General features: G+C 47.1%; 1 protein-coding gene across 8 annotated transcripts in view; it reads right to left on the bottom strand.

Annotated features, from left to right (window-relative positions):
* GPHN (gephyrin) overlaps positions 1-21,016 on the bottom strand; it is a 684,869-nt gene that overhangs the window by 80,054 nt on the left and 583,799 nt on the right. For all 8 annotated transcript variants that reach the window (XM_029059894.1, XM_029059899.2, XM_029059912.2 and 5 more), the window contains one exon: positions 12,653-12,745. In XM_029059894.1, the coding sequence (XP_028915727.1) occupies positions 12,653-12,745 (93 nt within the window). The remainder of the gene's footprint in view (positions 1-12,652; positions 12,746-21,016) is intronic.

Raw genomic sequence — 21,016 nt, 5'->3', positions numbered from 1 at the left:
TCTTCACTCCGCTGCCCGGCTCATCTTCCCGCAGAAACGATCTGGGCATGTCACTCCCCTTCTTAAACAACTCCAGTGGTTGCCTATCGACCTCCGCTCCAAACAAAAACTCCTCACTCTAGGCTTCAAGGCTCTCCATCACCTTGCCCCTTCCTACCTCTCCACCCTTCTCTCTTTCTACCGCCCACCCCGCACGCTCCGCTCCTCTGCCGCCCACCTCCTCGCCGTCCCTCGGTCTCGCCTATCCCGCCGTCGACCCCTGGGTCACGTCCTCCCGCGGTCCCGGAACGCCCTCCCTCCTCACCTCCGCCAAACTGATTCTCTTTCCCTCTTCAAAACCTTACTTAAAAATCACCTCCTCCAAGAGGCCTTCCCAGACCGAGCTCCTCTTCCCCCTCTACTCCCTCTGCCATCCCCCCTTTACCTCTCCGCAGCTAAAGCCTCATTTTCCCCTTTTCCCTCTGCTCCTCCACCTCTCCCTTCCCATCCCCACAGCACTGTACCCGTCCGCTCAACTATATATATTTTCGTTACCCTATTTATTTTGTTAACGAATTGTACATCGCCTTGATTCTATTTAGTTGCCATTGTTTTTACGAGATGTTCTTCCCCTTGACGCTGTTTAGTGCCATTGTTCTTGTCTGTCCGTCTCCCCCGATTAGACTGTAAGCCCGTCAAACGGCAGGGACCGTCTCTATCTGTTGCCGACTTGTTCATCCCAAGCGCTTAGTACAGTGCTCTGCACATAGTAAGCGCTCAATAAATACTATTGAATGAATTGAATGAACTTATAGGATTTATCCTTATTTAAGGACTGAATTCTCAGCATTTCCATTGGGGAGTTCAATAAAACAAGGTCAGTCATTCATTCAATAGTATTTATTGAGCGCTTACTATGTGCAGAGCACTGCATTAAGCGCTTGGAATGTACAAGGTCACGCGAAAGGACCTCATCTGCTAAATAGGATCCCCTTTCCTCTTCTCCCACTCCCTTCTGCTTCACCCTGACCTGCTCCCTTCATTCATCCCTCCTCCCAGCCCCACCTGTCATTTATTTAATATAAATGTCTGTCTCCCCTCTAGACTATAAGCTCGTGGGCAGAGAACTTATCTGCTTACTGTTATACTGTACTCTCCCAAGTGCTTAGCTCAGTGCTCTGCACACAGTATATGCTCAATAAATATGATTGAATGAATGAAAGAATTTGCTGAAATTTCAGAAAAGACGCCACTTCGCATAAGAGTAAGGAAGAGAAACGTTGTGGGTAGGGAATGTCTACCAATTCTGATGCATTTTACTCTCCCAGGTGCTTAGGACGGTCCTCTGCACACAATAATGATTTGTACATTCCAAACGCTTAGTACAGTGCTCTGCACATAGTAAGCGCTCAATAAATGCTATTGAATGAATGACTAAAGAGAACTCAATAAGTACTCAATAAATACCATTGATGATGACGAGAAAGCAGGAACCTGGACCTCTGTGACGGTTACCTACCGTGACTACAACAGCCACTGCATAACAGAATTTACTTTCAAACTTGAGGGAGGGACCTCGGGGAAGGATTAGGTTCTGACGTGAAGGAAAAAGACTTAACCAGGTAAGAACTGAGGAGGCGGGTAGACATTCTCCATCTAGGCTGCCCCTTCACCCTATTTTATAGCAGGCATTTTGGTTTTCAGACGACCTGTCTCCTGTTCCGAAAGGATACCGAATGCTTTTATGGGTGGTTTTTTTTCATTTTTCATTTTTGGCCCCAAGCCTCACTCTGCTAAGGCTCCTGTCGCTGAATCCTGCAGCTTGGATGCTGCACCACTCTGCAAATTTATTCATTCACTCATTTGAATTAACAATAACTGTGGTACTTGTTAACCTCTTACTCTGTGCCAGGTACTGTACTAAGCGCTGGGGCGGACACAAGTAAATCGGGTTGGACGCAGTCCCTGGCCCCCACGATTTCACAGTCTCAATCCTCATTTTCCAGATGAGGAAACTGAGGCCCAGAGAAGTGAACTGACTTCCAAGGTCACGCAGCAGACAAGTGGCAGAGTCGGGATTAGAACCCACGACCTTCTGACTCCCAGGTTCATGCTCTATCTGTTATGTGCAGAACACTGTACTAAGCACTTGGGAAAGTACAATACATCAATAAACACTGGTATGGTAACTGAGCTCCAGAGGAAGAGTGGGGTTCATAAAAGCCTCTGGAGAAATGCTCTAGGATTGTACAAAATCTCAGCAAAATGAAGGAATGCCGTCTTATTACACTCTATGCCCAGTTTTGCTCGTGTTTCATCGAGGGTCCCCCTCTCTCCAGTATTTGGGAGAGTCATCGGTGTCCACTTCATTTCCACCTGCTCCTCCCATCGCCCATCCTTCTGCTGTTTCTCTGGGAAAGTTGTGCTTTTCTGGCCTTGGCCGCTGGTCGGAGTCGAGGAAGGAGCCCGTACTTTATTTCCTCTTCTGAAATCCTGACTGTAACTATGGTTACCCCGATTTAGGAGTAAAATTTGCCAACCATATAGCTACAAGCACATTCAAGCTCATTATTTTACCACTCCTTTTCATTCAAAACATTTATTAAGCACAATCTCTAAGTGCCGTTAGGTAGTCGAGAGTTAGGAGAGATGAATTGGTAGTAATAACAGGGGAACAGTTTGGGGGTACCCACTGGAAATCTTCTCCTGGGTAGTTTTAGGTGAGCAGTGACGCCCACGTTTACAGGTAGAACTCAAGGTCCACTGCAAGATTACATGCTGATTTTTCATCTTTCCTTTCTTCAAAAGGTTACATAATAATAACTATTATTATGGTATTGTTAAGCGCTTACTATGTACAAAGCCTTAAGACTGTGGATACAAGCAAATCAGACTAGATAATTGAGTTGGTGGTAATAATAATAATAATTGTATTCATTAAGCGCTTACTATGTGCCAGGCGCTGTTCTAAGTGCTGCGGTAGACACAAGATAATCAGGTTGAACACAGTCCCTGTACCACGTAGGACACACAGTCTTAATCCCCATTTCATAGATGAGGTAACTGATGCACAGAGAAGTAAAATGACTTGTCCAAGGTCACAGAGCAGATAAGTGGTGAAGCTGGGATTAGAATCCAGGTCCTCTGACTCCCAAGTCACTTTTTTCCACTTTTTCATGGTAGACCTGATCCCTGCCCACAAGGATTTTACAGTCTAGTGAAGGAGATGGATGTTAAAACAAATGGCAGAGAGGGGAAGGGGCAGAGCAGAGGCACATGTATTAAAATACCGTGGGGCTGGGGATGGGATGAGTATCAAAGTGCTTTAGGACTAAAGAATGAGTGAAGAGGTAATGCAGAAGGGAGGAAGAAGAGTCTGGGGGAAAGAGAGGTTAGTTGGGAAGACTCCTTGGAAGTCATATGATTTTTACTAGGGCTTTGAAGGTGGGGAGAGCAGTGGGCTTTGGATAAGAAGAGGGAGGGAGGTTCGGGCCAGAGGGAGAATGTGAGCTAGGGATCGGTGGTGAGAGATGAGGAGGAGGAAAAATGTGTAGGATGGTGCTAAAGGAGAAAAGGGTGTCGAATTAGGTATAGTAGATTAACAAAGTAAGGTAGGAGGGGGAGAACTGATTGACAAAGATCTGTTGGATGAGACGGATGGGCAACCCACTGGAAGCTTTTATGGAGCGGGAAGACGTGTGTAGAACAGTTTATCAGAAAAATGATCCGGGCAGCAGTGAAGTACTGACTGGAAAGGGGAGAGGCCGGAGGCAAGGAGGTCAGCAAAGAGGCCGATTCAGTAGTTGAGGGGGGATATAACTGCTTGGACCAGTTTGGATGGAGAGGAAGAGACGGATTCTAGGGATGTTGTGAAGGTAGAACTGATAGGATTTGATAATAGACTGAGTAAGCAGGTTGTACTGCACTTTCCCAAGTCCTCAGTACACTGCTGTGCACACAGTAAGCAATCAATAAATACCGTGGATTGACTCTGTTTGAGGATGATGCCAAGGCTACAGACGCATGAGACAGGAAGGGAGGTGGCGGTGTCTTCAGTGACGGGAAAGTCGGCGGGAGGAGAGGGTGCGTGCGGGTGGGAAGATTAGAGAAGCAGTGTGGTTCAGTGGAAAGAGCCCGGGCTTGGGAGTCAGAGATAATGGGTTCGAATCCCAACTCAGCCACTTGTCAGTTGTGCGACTGTGGACAAGTCACTTCACCTCTCTGTGCCTCAGTTCCCTCATCTGGAAAATGGGGATTAAGACTGTGAGCCTCATGTGGGACAACCTGATTACCCTGTATCTACCCCAGTGCTTAGAACAGTGCTTTGCACATAGTAAATACTTAACACACACCAACATTATTATTATTATTATGAGGTGTTCTGCTTCCCTCTTGTCCCGATAACCCAGGGACAATTTAGGGCAGGGCAGCAAGCGGTCTCAAGTGACTGCTCAGGTGTTTGGCTGAACAGGCAGGGTTTTTTCCCTTTTTTACATGGGAGGCGGGCACGTGCTTTGCAAGCCCAGAGGAGACAAATTAGCTCATTCAATGGTTAGGTAGCTTATTCATTTTAATCCCACCTCTTCTTCCATTCCTGATCTCGATCTACTTTCTCCTTCTCTCTGTCCCCTGCCCTTCTTAATCTATTTCCCCAACCATTTCCTTGGACTTTTTAGGGAAGCAGCGTGGCTCAGTGGAAAGAGCCCGGGCTTGGGAGTCAGAGGTCATGGGTTCGAATCCCAACTCTGCCACTTGTCAGCTGTGTGACTGTGGGCAAGTCACTTCACTTCTCTGGGCCTCAGTTACTTCATCTGGAAAATGGGGATGAAGACTGTGAGCCTAACGTGGGACAACCTGATCTATCCCGGCACGTAGAACAGTGCTCTGCACATAGTAAGTGCTTAACAAATACCCACATTATTATTATTACTGCCTCCCCTCTCACCTCCTTCATTTCTGTCATAATAATAATAATGTTGGTATTTGTTAAGCGCTTACTACCTGCAGAGCACTGTTCTAAACGCTGGGGTAGATACAGGGGAATGAGGTTGTCCAAGTGAGGCTCACAGTCTTCATCCCCATTTTACAGATGAGGGAAGTGAGGCACAGATAAGTGAAGTGACTCGCCCACAGTCACACAGCATAAGAATGCCTTCCGCCTAAAGAACGGAAAACCACTCGGTAATCCCCGGATCCGACAATAGGAGGAATCAATGCCAGGGCCCAAAGCTAAGAAAACGGTCTTCCCCGTTGTTCTAGAATAAATCCAAAGTGGCCACACAGCTCGAGGTTCCAGACAAATCTTGCTATTTCCTGGGGATCCAAGACTCTGCTGTGGATGAGAAGGTAGGTAACGCCCGCCCTAGCTGTGTGAAGAATTGAGAACAAGAGTGAGAGCGCTGAATAGAGCCCCAAAGAGAGCTCTCGAAAAGACTGTGGCCTAGTAGAATGAACAGAGGCCTGGGAGTCAGAGGACCTGAGTTCAAATCTCAGTTCTGCCACTTGCCTTGGGCAGGACACTTAACATCTCTGCTTCAGCTTCCTCACTTGTTAAATGAGAATTCAATACCTGTTCTTCCTCCTTCTTAGACGGTGAGTCCCATGTGGGACAAACACCGGGTCTGACCCGATTGATTTATACCTACCCCAGCGCTTAGAACAGTGCTTGATACATAGTAAGCGCTTAACAAATATGATTTTTTTTTAAAAAGAGTAATCACGAAGATGTCCAGGGAGACCGCGATGAAATAGTGGTTGATGCGGCTCAATAAAGAGCCATTCAAATGAGGTTTTTTCAGAAATTCTGGCGTCGTTATCTGTCACTGGCTGGCTCACTGGTCTCAAAGATGGCCCCACTGCTCGATGCACTGCAACACTGCATAAGGATACCAGGAATTTAGCCCCTCTGAGTTGCTGAATTGCTGAACTGCTTATCTGGCTCAGATTTTCAGTCCCGCGGGGTTGGCGGGGGGGGCAGATAGCCAACACACCCCAAACAAGCTCTGGGCAGCTGCAGAAGCTGAATCTTCCCTTTCTGAAATAACTAATGAAAAAAATCTACAAAACAAAGGGTGGAGGTGCCTAATAAAAATGATTTCTGAAGGCTTCTGAAATAATAACAGGGCTTTTCTAGCCCAACCCTGCTAATCTTTCTCTCTGTCAAGGAGATTACTTGAACCAATACACTTTAATTACCTGAGCTTCTTCTGCCTCATACACAAAAAGGGAACGAAAATTATCTTTAAAGAATAACTCTGCCCCACATTACGTACTTTCTGTTCATCTCCAACAGGCTGAAAAATAGAATAGTCTGTCTCTCAGAGCTTCATCCACGTTGACTCCGGCTTATGTTACAATCACTCTATTGGCCCAAATCTCAGTTTCCCCCAGCAGGGCTCAGACTCTGGGAAAGTTGGAGTCAAAATGAACTCATCGAAATCGAATCATTTGCTTGGTGGACAACATTCATGGTCTCAAATATTAGAGAGAGAAGGAACGTGGAAGAGAATGAAAGCACAGTATTAGGGGGTCTGTGGTTCCCCAGCACTTGGGCAAATGATTCATTTATGGATTCTTTGCTTCATCTGATTTCATTTCAACTCCTCAGTCAGGCTGAGACCCCTCCTGAAGGTAGCCTTCTCTCAGAGCAAAGACCCAACTGCTTGGAAACTAATCTGAACTGGGAATATGGCATGTGAAGCAAATTATTTGGGGGGGGGATGAAAAAAAACCCAGAGCGCACAACTTTTCAGGTGCAAGAGCTGGCAGTTTCAACAAGGGCCTAAACAATCGTAACCAAAAATATTTCCCAAAGTGCAGTAAAATGCTATGAGGTGGTGGATCACACAAAGAAAACTGATAATTACATATAATTACTTAGAGGAGAAAACTCCAGTGTAAGAAACTATCCAGAAGCAGCGTGGATCAGTGGAAAGAGAACGGGCTTGGGAGTCAGAGGTCATGGGTTCGAATCCCAGCTCCGCCACTTGTCAGCTGTGTGACTGTGGGCAAGTCACTTTACTTCTCTGTGCCTCAGTTACCTCATCTGTAAAATGGGGATTAAGACCGTGAGCCTCACGTGGGATGACCTGATTTCCCTGTAAATCTACTCCAGCCCTTAAGAACAGTGCTCTGAAACCAGTAAGCACTTAACAAATACCAACATCATCATCATCATCATCATCATCATTATTATTATAATCGATTAGAAAAGAGAAAGCGGACTTTGAAGTGCAATGACGGAGACAGTTTCACATCACATTGTTCACATCGGCAACTTCTCCAGGCAACTGATTAAAAGTTTTGCAATTGGATGTCTTCCGCTGCCTTTTCTTTTGGCAAGAAGGGTTATTGAGCTTTTACCCCAGGAGGGCACAAAGCAATAGCTTTGCATACTTCCATTTCCCTCCATTGCTGCTGAGAAAAGCATTAATGGCAACCACTGTCTCCCCCTCACCACGAGGGTCCCTGCTGCTGTTGTGTTCTGCGCGTGTTAGGACGGGGATGAAGCTGTGCACTCACAGCACGAGGCTTCCACGAAACCCCAGGAAGAGTGGTGGCTGGGGCTGTTCCCTGAACTCCGAGCTCCTAGGAGCCTGAAATTCTGCTCCTCTGGACACAGCTCCCCACTGATTTTGTTTTTATTTGGTAGATCTGTCTGTTGCGTTTTAATGTTTCATCATTCCCGGCCCGGCGTGTCTCTCTGCAGTCCTTTCTCCCCACTTTTACTCTTAGATTAGGAGACCCTGGAGAGGCAGAGATCATGTCTAATTCCCATCTGTGCATTTTCTCCCTGCTCTTAGTGCAGAGCACTGCACACAGTAAGCACTTAATAAATTCTATCACTACCACTTCCAACCTAGCTCTTGAAACTGGGTAAGAATCCTTCGCCTGGAGCAGGGGGTTCTGGAGGTAGATTCAGAAATACATGGTTTTTAATGGGAAACAAAAGGGCAAGATGGAATTGCTGGACGGTCGAATTCCAGGGGAGGCAACCACCGCACGGCTCCTCAAAGAATCCTGATGCTGGAATAGCGTGCGTCCTGTTTTTAGGCAAAACAGCTTGCTTTTGGAGCAGAACAAGAAAGCTATGAGGAAAAGTAGCGTCAGCCCTAGTACAAGCCACAGAATATTGAGGGAGGTAGTAGCCGAGAAGCAGCGTGGCCAAATGGATAGAGCGCGGGCCTGGGAGTCAGAAGGATGTGGGTTCTAATCCCGGCTCTGCCACGTGTTAACTCACCTAACTTCTCTGTGCCTCGGCTACCTCATCTGTAAAATGGGATTAAGATGTGGGACAGGGGCTGTGTCCAATCCGATTTGCATGTACCCACCCTATTGCTTGGAACTGTGTCTGGCACATAATAAGCGTTTAACAAATACCATAATTATTATTATTAGTAGTAGTAGTAGTAGCATTTAGGAGTACCCACTTGGTACGGTGCACTGTGCTTGGGAAGTTCAGAATTATAAACTAGCATGTTCCCTGACCACAAGGATCTTTCAGTCTAACGGTGGAGACAAACATAAAAATATTTACAGCTCGAATAGCAGAAACAAATAAATGGAGCGGACAAATATCCATGACGACCAAGGAGTGGGTAAAGAAGCAGAGTGACTCAGTGGAAAGAGCACGGGCTTGGGAGTCAGAGGTCATGGGTTCGAATCCCAGCTCTGCCACTTGGCAACTGTGTGACCGTGGGCAAGTCACTTAACTACTCTGTGCCCCAGTTACCTCATCTGTAAAATGGGGATGAAGACCGTGAGCCTCACGTGGGACGACCTGATTATCCTGTATCTACCCCAGCGCTTAGAACAGTGCTCTGCACATAGTCAGTGCTTAGATGCCAACATTATTGAAATTAAAGAAATTCATTAGTGCTAGATTTGCTGAAAGATGACTCATGGGGCTGGAAATCAGCGGGAGAAAGCTTGATGGAAGAGGTGGGATTTTAGGAGAGCTTTCAATGGAGAGAGAAGCTGTGGTCTATCTGAGTTGGGGAGGGAAAGAATTCCGAGGAGTTGGAGATGGGAGAGCCAAGACCAAGGTCCCGAAAGAAGGTTGGCTTGGGAAGGGCAAAGACGGTGGTGAAGAAATCACCAGATGGAGCCAGATGGTAGTGGACCTCCAAGTGGATCGTGAGGATATGCTTTCTGTTTGATATGAATAGACGCAGGGGGCCAGGGGTGGATTTTGAGGAAAGGAAAGATCTGGGCAGAGCGAGGCTTTAGTAAGATGATCCGTGCAATAGCACTTACTGTAGACTAGAGTGGGGAAAGGCTGGAGGCTGGGAGGCCATCAAGGAGGCTGAATAGCCTAGCCGAGACAAAACCGGTCCTTGTTCCAGCACGATAGCGGTGTGCATAATAATAACAAATAAGTTGGTATTTGGTAAGCGCTTACTAAGTGCAGAGCACTGTTCTAAGCGCTGGGGGAGATACAGGGTCATCAGGTCGTCCCACGTGGCGCTCGGAGTCTTCCTCCCCATTTTATATATGAGGTAGTTGAGGCACAGAGAGGTTAAGTGACTTGCCCACAGTCACACAGCTGCCAATGGCAGAATGGAGATTCGAACCCATGACTTCTGACTTCCAAGCCCGGGATCGTGCATGGAGAAGGGGCACACTTGGTGCATAGTGCACGAGCCTGGGAGTCAGAAGGTCATGGGTTGTAATCCCGGTTCTGCCACTTGTCTACTGTGTGACCTTGGACAAGTCACTTCGCTTCTCTGGACCTCAGTGACCTTATAGCGTGGCTCAGTGGCAAGAGCTTGGGCTTGGGAGTCAGAGGTCAGGGGTTCTAATCCCCGCTCTGTTACTTGTCAGCTCTGTGGCTTTGGGCAAGTCACTTAACTTCTCTGTGCCTCAGTTAGCTCATCTGTAAAATGGGGATTAAGACTGTGATCCCCATGTGGGACAATGTGATTACCTTGTATCCCCCAGGGGCTTAGAACAGTGCTCGGCGCATAGTAAGCGCTTAACAAATGCCATCATTATTATATTATTATTATGTGGGACAGGGACCGTGACCAACCCAATTTGCTTGTATCTACTCCAGTGCTTAGTACAGTGCCTGGCACACAGTAAGTGCTTAACAAATACCATTACTATTATTATTATTATACTGTGTGGAAAACACCGGAAGGATTTGGCATTGGCTGAATGTGAGAGTTGAACGACAGTGAAGAGTCAAGGGTGAATCCAAGGCTTTCGGGATGGGAAGGGTGAAGTTGACTGAGGGTGTGAAGCAGATCTCATCATGCCTGCAATTTACCCAATCAAGCAGTAGTAGTAGATGGTAGATAATAATAATAATAATGAAAATGGCATTTGTGAAGTACTTAGTATGTGCCAAGCACACTGTTCTAAGGACTGGGGTAGATACAGGCAATCAGGTCGGACATGGTCCCTGTCCGACATGAAGCTCACAGTCTCAATCCCCATTTTACAGATGAAGTAACTGAGGCCCAGAGAGGTGAAGCGACTTGCCCAAGGTCAAACAGCAGACACCCGAAAGAATGAGGGGTCGGGAAGGTCGGGAAGTCTGTGGTGTTCTGGGAGAGGGAGGAGGGTGGTGTTATCACCAGAAGTGGGAAAATTAGGAGGAGCAGATGGTTTAAGAGGAAAAATGAGTAATTCGGGTGTCACCATGGTGAGACTGAGGAATCGGTGGGACATTCAGGTGCAGATGTCCTGGAGGCAAGCAGAGTTGCGTGATTGTAGATTAGAGGAGAGGTCAGGGCTGGAAAGGTAGACTTGGGAGTCACCAATCAATTGCATTTATTGAGCGCTTACTCTGGGCGGAGCCCTGTACTAAGCGATCTGGAGAGGGCAATACAACAGAGTCGGTAGCCACGTTCTCTCCGGATAGAGGCGGGAGTTGAAGCTGTGGGAGCAGAAAGGCTCCCCAAGAGAGCGAGTGAAAGCTAGGGACACTGAAGAGAGCCTCACTGTGTGACACCCATGCTTAGGAGACGAGAGGCAGGACAGCAGCTCCGGAACAAAACCGAGGAGTGGTCAGAGAGGTAATAATAATGTCGGTATTTGTTAAGCGCTTACTATATGCAGAGCACTGTTCTAAGCGCTGGGGTAGATACAGTGTAATCAGATTGTCCCATGTGAGGCTCACAGTCTTAATCCCCATTTTATATGATGGATGAGGGAACTGAGGCACAGAGAAGTGAAGTGACTTGCCCACATTCACACAGCTGTCAAGCGGCAGAGCCGGGATTCGAACCCATGACCTCTGACTCCCAAGCCCGGGCTCTTTCCACTGAGCCACGCTGCTTCTCTAATAGGAGGCGTACTCAGTGAGTGTGTGTCAGCAAAACCTGGGCCAGATCATTTTTCAAAGAAAAGGAGAGGGTCTACATGCCAAAGGCAGCTGAGAGTGAAAAAATCTGTGAAAGACAGAGCCCATCGGACTTGGCTCGAAGGAGGGAGTTGGTGAACCGAGAGGGCGGTTTCTCGGCGGAGGAAAGGGGCTGGAAACCTGTTTGGAAAGGGCCATGATGACAGTCGGTGGAGAGGAAATGAAGGCAGTGAGCTATTCCAGGCGTTTGGATGGGAATGTGGGTAAGGAGGGGGCTGAGGGATTGAGACACGAGCGTGTTTGGAGTTAAAGGAGAGTCAACTGTGGAAAACAGATGTCGGGCAGGGAGAGGGATGAGAGCAAGAGTGGAACCTGATCCACAGGTTGGGCTGGATTGGATAATTAGCATTTCTACGCTGGTATGAGTCGGGTCCGGGTAGCTTCCTCTACAGAGTACGCAGGACAGGCCGTGGTCAGGTTGGCGCCGTGGCTCATCCCGAGTCCAACATTCTTTCTCTTCCCTTTCTCCTCCCAACTGCCCCTCCCTCCGCGGTTCGAGCCTACCCCGCTCTAGCCCGAGGGTGACTGTCCAGCCCGGCCCCAGAGACCAAAACACCTGCAATTTATCTTCCTTGAGCCCTGGTAACTACAGAAAAATCGTGAGTTGGGTTGAATGATTAGCATTACTTTGAAGATACCGGTACTAATTACCGTCTCTGGGTTTGGGGCAAAATACAGTCCCCTCTGCAGGTGTCCATAGCCACTGTAAATCAACAGTACTCCAGCAGACCTATGTAGAAGGAACTGGTTGACTCAAACCATAGTTGTATAGAGATTGATCTTCTTTTTTACCGGCTTTTACTTGTCTGTGGTATCGTTTTTCTGGTTAAAACATGAATTAGCTGCCGTTCTGGAGTTCGTAGAAGAATCAGTGCGCCAACTGTCTCTCCCAGCGCCTCTGGCATCTCCTGCATACCCACAGGCTTGAAGCCGAGCCGTTTTCATCCAGAAACTATTTAAAATCTCCTTATGGATAATCCCCAAATGAGGCAGCAGGATGGGTTCTTGGAGGTAGCTGATGTCAGCCATTTAATTCCTCTTTAAAAGGGCAAGGTATCTAACTGAAGGAGGGATGGGATTTCTTCGACTCCTTCCTAAAGTTCATGCAACTGCTGTGTTTTCCTTGGAATGTTCAACCGGGAGCTGGAAATCTGTCTTTAAGCCACTACGATCCTTTAACCCCAGAGTTGTTCTCAGGCTTTTGGGAGAGGCAGTGGTAATAACTGTTGAGTATCTGGAACAACCACAAACCACTAAAATATTCCATTCATCCATGATGTCAACAAAGAAAGTAAAATGATTTACCTCGGACAGCGTAGCCATCTTTCACAGATGCTGGGAACGGGGGTAAATTGTCTTTTGCGTAGACATCTTGAGCAAGGACTCGACCCATCCCATCTGCAAGGGGAAAAAAAGAATCTAAAATCACAGTGGAGTGGTGGTGGGGGTGGAATCCTCTAGGCCAATCAATCAGTGGCATTTACTGAGCACTTCCTGGGTGAAGAGCGCTGTACTAAGCGCTCGGGACAGTACAGTAGAGAAGGCTGAATCCAGTGAAAGGAAGAAATCAGAGGTGACAAACTCTCATAAACAAGGTAAGGAGTGCGGGAAGCAGGTTGGGAAGCAAAGGGATCTGGACGTCAGAGGATTTGGCTTCTAATCCCAGCTCTGCCACTTACCTGCTGTGTGACCTCAGGCAAGTCACTTAACTTCTCTGTGACTCGGTTCCCTTACCTGCAAAATGGGAGTTCAATACCTATTATCTCTCCTATTTAGAATGTGAGCCCCTTGTGCGACCTGTTGATCTTGTATAAAGTGCTGGTACTTAGTAAGCACTTAACAATTCCATAATTATTAATTGGAGCACTAATAAGGCGAGCATGAATAGGATGGGTTTAATTTTTTCTCTAAAATCTAGTTGGCTTTGGGATTGCCGCCTAAGTATAACAGTAGGAAAGGTAAGGGAAGAAGGCAGGCTGGTGGATCAGATGAAGTGATAATCCACTTCAAAGACATTCTAAACCCAGGGCTATATGCTTAGAAATACAAATATATTAATGCTACATCACTGCCACGGAGGAAAGATTTATTACCTGCGACTTCACTGATCGGGAAATATGGGAACAGTGAAATGAAGCAAGTTTACTAGGGTCTAGCAGAAAGTCAGTGGAAGAGCTGGGCCGAAGACTGGGCTGGGGGGCGGGGGAGGTCTTCGTTTCCATGTCCTCCTGGTTATATCTCATTATGTAACATATCCACGATGTCCTTCACATAACACACTGAGCCTCGACGTGATCAAATTCTGCTCGAGGAAGACTGTACCTAAATTGCCCACATTAATCACACCATCTCAAATTTGTCACTTTGATTTTCTGAAGCACGTTCAGCCCACTTAATAATTTCATTCTGTCTTCCTATCCTCCCTGTTAATTCGGAGACAGGGAAGGCAGGAATTATTTTTCCCATTTTGTATACGGGAAAACTGAGGCACAGAGAGGCCAAGTGATTTTCTCAAGATCATTCATTCATTCAATAGTATTTATTGAGCGCTTACTATGCGCAGAGCACTGTACTAAGCGCTTGGAATGGACAATTCAGCAACAGATAGAGACAATCCCTGCCCAGTGACGGGTTTACAGTCTAATCAGGGGAAAAGATCATTTCAACAGGACCAAGCCAAGAAGCACTAATCTCTGGGACTCCTGAAGCTGGATCAGCCTTCTTGATCATTTCCACCAAACTCCGCCACCCACAACCCTGGTGGATTGGGAAAAAGAAAAGAGGCTTCCGCTTGCTGATGAAGCTACAAAAAACAACAACTCCACATCACCTGTACGACTGTGAGCTAAATGAATAGGATCAGGGAGTTGTTCAAATGATGGAATATACAACAGCCACATGTATTCTTATCTAAGCTCCAAAGAGAGTTTTTGAAAGGACATCCCAGCATGAAGAGATGAAGCACTAGAGAAAAATTTAAAGCACTAAATAATTCAAAGGATCAATTCTGTTTGAGGCTCAGAGATATAGTAATAATAGCAATAGTGCTTGTTAAGTGCTTACTATATGTCAAGCACTGTTCTAAGCGCTAGGTAGAAACAAGTTAATCCGTAATATACCTTCATGGGCCCTAACTCCCAACCTCCCCACGGGGACTCATTGTTTTCTATCTGAAGCCGGCATGATCCGACTGCAAGCAAAGAAGGACTCCCTGCATGGCCTTGTGGATAGAGATAATAATGTTGGTATTTGTTAAGCGCTTACTATGTGCCGAGCACTGTTCTAAGCGCTGAGGTAGACACAGGGGAATCAGGTTGTCCCACGTGGGGCTCACAGTCTGGGAGTCAGTCGGGCCTGAGTTCTAATCCTGGCTCCTCCACTTGTCTGCTGGGTGACCTTGGGCAAGTCATTTCACTTCTCTGGGCCTCAGTTACCTCATCTGTAAAATGAGGATTAAGGCTGTGAGCCCTATGTGGGGCAGGGACCGTCTACAATCCAATTATAAAAATAATAATGATGACGGCATTTGTTATGTGCAAAGCACTGTTCAATTATATTGTACCTACCTCAGCGCTTAGTACTGGCATGTGAGTCTCACATGGGACAACCTGATTACCCTGTATCTACCCCAGCGCTTAGAACAGTGCTCAGCACATAGTAAGCGCTTAACAATTACCAACATTATTATATAGTAAGCCCTTAAAAAATATCACCACAATTAGTATTACCATTATTATTATCCTGTTCTCCACCTCATCCTGGAAAAAAGAGTTTTAAAAACAGGATTCTGGGCTGGTGAGGCTGCTCACCCACGTGGGTCTACTTACGAGAAGCAGCGTGGCTCAGTGGAAAGAGCACGGGCTTTGGAGTCAGAGGTCATGAGTTCAAATCCCGGCTCTGCCACTTGTCAGCTGTGTGACTGTGGGCAAGTCGCTTAACTTCTCTGGGCCTCAGTTACCTCATCTGTAAAATGGGGGGATTAAGGCTGTGAGCCCCACATGGGACAACCTGATTCCCCTGTGTCTACCCCAGTGCTTAGAACAGTGCTCTGCACATAGTAAGCGCTTAACAAATATCAACATTATTATTATTACTGTTACTATTATGGTATTTGTTTAGTGCTTACTACATGTCAGGCACTGTATTACCTGATTTCCCCGTATCTATCCCAGCGCTTAGAACAGTGCTCGGCACATAGTAAGCGCTTAACAAATACCAACATTAATTACTAAGCCCTGGGGTGGATTCAAGCAAATCGGTTGGACACAGACCCCGTCCCATGTGGGGCTCACAGTCTCAATTCCCATTACAGATGAGGCAATTGAGGCACAGAGAAGTGAAGTGACTTGCCCAAGGCCACAGAGCCAAGGGGCAGAGTCAGGATTAGAACCCACAGCTTTCTGACTCCCTTCTAATCAGCTTCCCAGATGTTTCCAGAGTACCTTCCTTGAGATAAATTTAGCCCTATTGACACAGTTAGCAAAACACTGACTCCAAAGAAGACTGAAACAGTATAGGAGTCAACATCACATTTAGAATGTGGAGCATTTTGGACAGAGTCCCCAGGAGAATAGGGGAGGGAAGCGGAGCGGCTAGACAATTGTGATATCTGTTAAGCCCTTATCAAGTGCTAGGCAACTCAATTTATTTATATTAATGATGTGTACATATCTATAATTCTATCTATACTGATGCCATTGATGCCCATTTACTTGTTCTGATGCCTGTCTCCCCACTTCTAGACTGGGAGCCCGTATTGGGCAAAGATTATCTCTATCTGTCGCTGAAGTGTACTTTCCAAGCACTTAATACAGTGCTTTGCACACAGTAAGCGCTCAATAAATATGACTGGATGAATGAATACCAAGCGGTGGGATGGATATGAGCAAATCAGGTTGGAACAGTCCCTGTCCCATGTGGGGCTCGCAGTTTCAATCCCCATTTAACAGATGAGGTAAGTGAGGCACAGAGAAGTGAAGCGGCTTGCCCAAGGTCACACAGCAGACAAGTAGCAGAGATGGGATTAGACCCATGACGTTCTGACTCCCAGGCCCATGCTCTATCCACTACGCCATGTTGGTTAAACATACGCACGTAGGGGCCCAGGGAGGTGGGTAGTGGCTTGATGTGGGATGGAGGAATATGTGAATTTGGCAAACTTGAATAACTTAGGTTAGAGATTCTAATTTTTAGCTTTCCTTAAGCTTTATTAAAGTTCATTCATCATTAATTATTTTTCAAGATGAAAATGGCTTAGAATCATGTCTACCTAATAAAAGCTTAGGTTTATAGAGAGTCAATCTTTTTTTTTTTTCAATTTAATGAAACTCTCCTGCATCCCCATTTAGGAAAGGGAGATCATATAACAGAGGTGGAAATTGTTGTCAGATCAGCCATCCGCTCACCAATTTCCTCGCTGTGATTTTGGGGCTGGTGTGAATCCATCAGAACCAGCCGGACCTGGGACTTGGCAAGGACTAAGGACTTGGGTGAAACTGGATTAATTCTGCCTCCCCAAGGAGGATTTAAATCCAAGGAGGATTTAAAGTGCTATTTTGAAAGTTTAGTCCAGGGCCCCAAGGGTCAAGAATCTGATCCAAGCTTTCCAAAACCATCCCAGCCTTCCAAAACCATCCTCAGCCTCCCTGAATCCAGTAAAGGATTTGAGCTCCATTTCCCATGGGAAAAGATACCCTGGAGACATCCCAACCAGAACCCATTCTGTCTCAAAATCAACCAAGAAGTTTTTTCTGCTTCTGCCACTAATATCAATCAATCAATCAATGGTATTTATTGAGCACTTACTGTGTGCAGAGCACTAACACTAGGCGTTTGAGAGAATACCGAACAATAGAATTAGTAGACATACTTCTTGCCCATGAGGAGCTTAAAGTCTAAGGGGAAAAAAGATGTTAAAATAAATTATGGATGCACATCACTGCTATGGGTGTATAACAAGTGCATGGCGTAGTGGATAGAACAGAGACCTGGGAGTCAGAAGGTCATGGGTTCTAATCCTGACTTCGCCACTTGTCTGCTGTGTGACTTGGGCAAGTCATTTCACTTCTCTGGGCCTAAATTACCTCATCTATAAAATGGGGATTGAGACTTTAAGCCCCACGTGGGGCAGGGACTGTGTCCAACCCAATCAGCTTGTACCCACCCCAGCGCTTAGTACAGTACCTGGCACATTGTTAAGCATTTAACAAATACCATTATCATTATTATTATTATTATGGGTTCTAATTCTGGCTCTGCCACTTGTCTGCTGTGTCACCTTGAACAAATCACTTCTCTGTGCCTCAGTCACCTCATCTGAAAAATGGAGATTGAGACTGTGAGCCTCACTTGGGACAGGGACTGTGTCTAACCCAATCCGCTTGTTTCCACCCCAGTGCCTGGCACATTGTAAACACTTAATAGTAATAACAATAATAATTACGGTATTTGTTAAGCGCTTACTATGTGCCAACCACTGTTCTAAGCACTGGGGGAGATACAGGGTTAGCAGCTTGTCCCACTTGAGGCTCACAGGCTTGATCCTCATTTTAGATGAGGTAACTGAAGCACAGAGAAGTGAAGTGACTTGCCCAAAGTCACACAGCTGACGAGTGGCAGGTTCGGGATTAGAACCCATGACCTCTAACTCCCAAGCCCGGGCTCTTGCCACTGAGCCACGCTCCTCCTCTATCTACCACAATTACTATAATTAAGGGAAAGTGGGTGAATAACGGAAGTAAGGGAAAGGAGGGCAGAGTTGAGGAAGGACTCTTGAGGGAGATGTGATTTTATTCAGGCTTTGAAGATGGGGAGAATGGTGGTCTGTCAGATATGAAGGAGGAGGGGCTTCCAGGGGCAGGACGGGGGCCAGGGGTCGGCAGCGAGATCGACGAGGTTGAGGTGCAGAGAATAGGTTGGTGTTACAGGAGGATAGTTTGCAGGTTGGTTTGTAGTAGGTGATCAGCAGAGTAAGGTAGGACGGGGAGTGTCTGTCGTGGAGATGGCTGGGCAGCTATTAGTCCGAGGGGAGATGTGGCTGGCACGTATTTTTTTAGGCAAACGATCCAGGCAGAAAAAGCGAAGAGCCATGGACTACCTATTTCTTGTTTCCGCAACTGCGTTCTTGGAACGCGTTCCAATGTCTCATGAGTCCCTGAATCAGCTGGGAGAGAGTTTCCAGAGGTCTCAGCTATTCCGCTTAAAGAACTGACAAGAATAAATAATACACACTTAAATGAACGACCGCAGAGTTGGTTTTCAGTTCGAAGATGATATTGCTGACGATCGTGCCGTGTCCATGAGGGTGAGTCTCATTGAGAGGGACTCTCTTGCACACTTGATCTAATTCATTCACAGTCACGCCCCTGGCCATTTGTGGGAGCGTGCCTTAGACACCAATAGCTGAAATGAGGAGAGGATGTTCTAGTGGCAATAGGGTGGTGGTTGTTTGCGCTGATCCATCCACACTCTCTAGTCCAGTTGTCCCCACACACTCTGAGATTGATGGTCAGAGAACAGGTGCAATCCGTGCTGGCAGAATGGGATACCTCTGAAAGCCCAACTGCCGTAGACCTCATTTGGCTGACCCATTTGTTAAGCCGCGGTTGGCCATGTCGCTCAGAATGTCTTCCTCAGTTTTGGGCCAAGATCAAGACGCGGGAAACAAAACCGAGGACAACACAGCTAGACTGATGGTAGCTAACTGGGAAAAAGCAGGACCGCCAGGGCAAGGCCCGTGAAGACGAGTGGAGGCTTTCCACAGGGTCAACACACTGCCAATCCTGGGCTGCCCTGAAGATCCTGAACCCAGCAGTCAATCGTTCATCTGTAAAATCACCCTGCCATCGGCTACTGCATATATGAGGAAAGATTGCTCTGAAACATGAGCCATCCTTCATCGGGCTAGACACAGTACTTTAATATCCTTACCGTCGGCTTCAAGACGCTCAATCTCCTTGCCCGCTCCTACCTCACCTTGCTACTCTCCTTCTACAACCCAGCCCACACGCTTCACTCCTCTAACGGAAACCTTCTCACTGAACCTCCCTCTCATCTATCTCGCTGCCGACCTCTCTCCCACGTCCCGTCTCTGGCCTGGAACGTCCTCCCTCCTCATATCCGACAGACAATGACCCTCCCCTCCTTCAAAGCCTCACTGAAGGCACATCTCCTTCAAGCGGCCTTCCTTAATTAACTCATCCTTTCCTCTTCTCCATCACCCTGACTTGCTCCCTTCATTCATCCCTCCTCCCAGCTCCACATCACTTATATACATATCTTACATTTTATTTATTTATTTATATTAATGTCTGTCTCCTCCTCTAGACTGTAAGCTCACTCTGGCAGGAATGTTATTTTGTTGTTATTGTTATTTTGTACTCTCCCAAGTGCTTTGTACATTGCTGTGCACACAGTAAGCGCTCAATAAATTTAACTGATTGAATGACTGACTGATATCTACTCCTCTTGCAGGTAGGTCATGAGCTACAAGTGATGTCCTACTTTCTGGCTGATTAATTATCATCGACCTCGATCTTGTCCTGGCCCGGAGGGGCCGCCTCCAAGTCACAATGGGGGTCGGGCCCCTGGCCGTCCCTATTGCCCACCGGCCTCCTCTCCCCCGGGGGATGGGGCAGGTGGGAAGAGGACACAAACACCGATCCAGTACAGGAAGCTGGCCTGGGGACCCATTAAACCACGGATCCATCCAAGGCATTCAAACTACCCACCCTGAGCCTTCTGGACTGGGAAATCCTCACTCCATCCCTCCCACAGAAGTTTTCACTCCTCTGTGGTGGGGAAAGCTCATTAGCCCAAAATCACACAGCAGACCAGTGGCAGAGCCGGGATTAGACCTCAGGTCCTTCTATGGACATCCAGGCTTGGCCGCTCCTTGGAGCTGGAAAGGAAGAAAGGAGGAGGCGGTCTGAAGTCATAGATTCCCACCACATAACCCCGGGAAGTCTGCCCCGGGGCGGGCAACCAGGTTTCAGTCAATTTTCCTCCAGCAAAGAGCATTTGCGGAGAAGAGCCAGGGTGCTATTAATAGGACTGATATTCTAGGTAACATCTGACAGATGAAATCACCGCCAGCCTCTGCGTCTGAGCGGCTCAGCCGAAATCTGTCGATGGCCCTGGGGTCGGGAGGAACAGTGTCCTGTTCCAAGTTGAGGAGAGGAGAACCACTTGTCTGCTCTGTGACTGTGGGCTAATCACTTTACTTCCCTGGGCCTCAGTTACCTCACCTGTAAAATGGGGATCGAGACTGTGAGACCCACGTGCGACCGGGTCTGTGTCCAACCCAATTTGCTTGTATCCACCCCAGCGTTGCGTACAGTGCCTGGCGACACAGTAAGCACTTAACAAATACCATAATTATTATATTAATAAGGATAATAATAATATTACCATAATTATCTGTCCCCAGAGAAATCACTGCCTCCCCCAGGGGGAAGGTGGATGGACTCCTGTCCTCCACAGATGGATCTAAGAGGTGAGGGAGGGGTCACGTCGATACTGCTCGTGCCAAGCCACGTGGACACTGCCCTCTTGCCTCTGTGGGGGCAAGGAGATGGAACCATTTGTCTGCCGTGTGACCTCGGGCAAGTCACTGCCCTTCTCTGGGCCTCAGTTACCTCAACTGTCAAATGAGGGACAGGGACTGCGTCC

This window comes from Ornithorhynchus anatinus, chromosome 1 (genome assembly GCF_004115215.2).
Source record: "Ornithorhynchus anatinus isolate Pmale09 chromosome 1, mOrnAna1.pri.v4, whole genome shotgun sequence".
Lineage (NCBI taxonomy): Eukaryota > Metazoa > Chordata > Mammalia > Monotremata > Ornithorhynchidae > Ornithorhynchus > Ornithorhynchus anatinus.
This window is presented reverse-complemented; position numbering and strand designations above follow the sequence as displayed.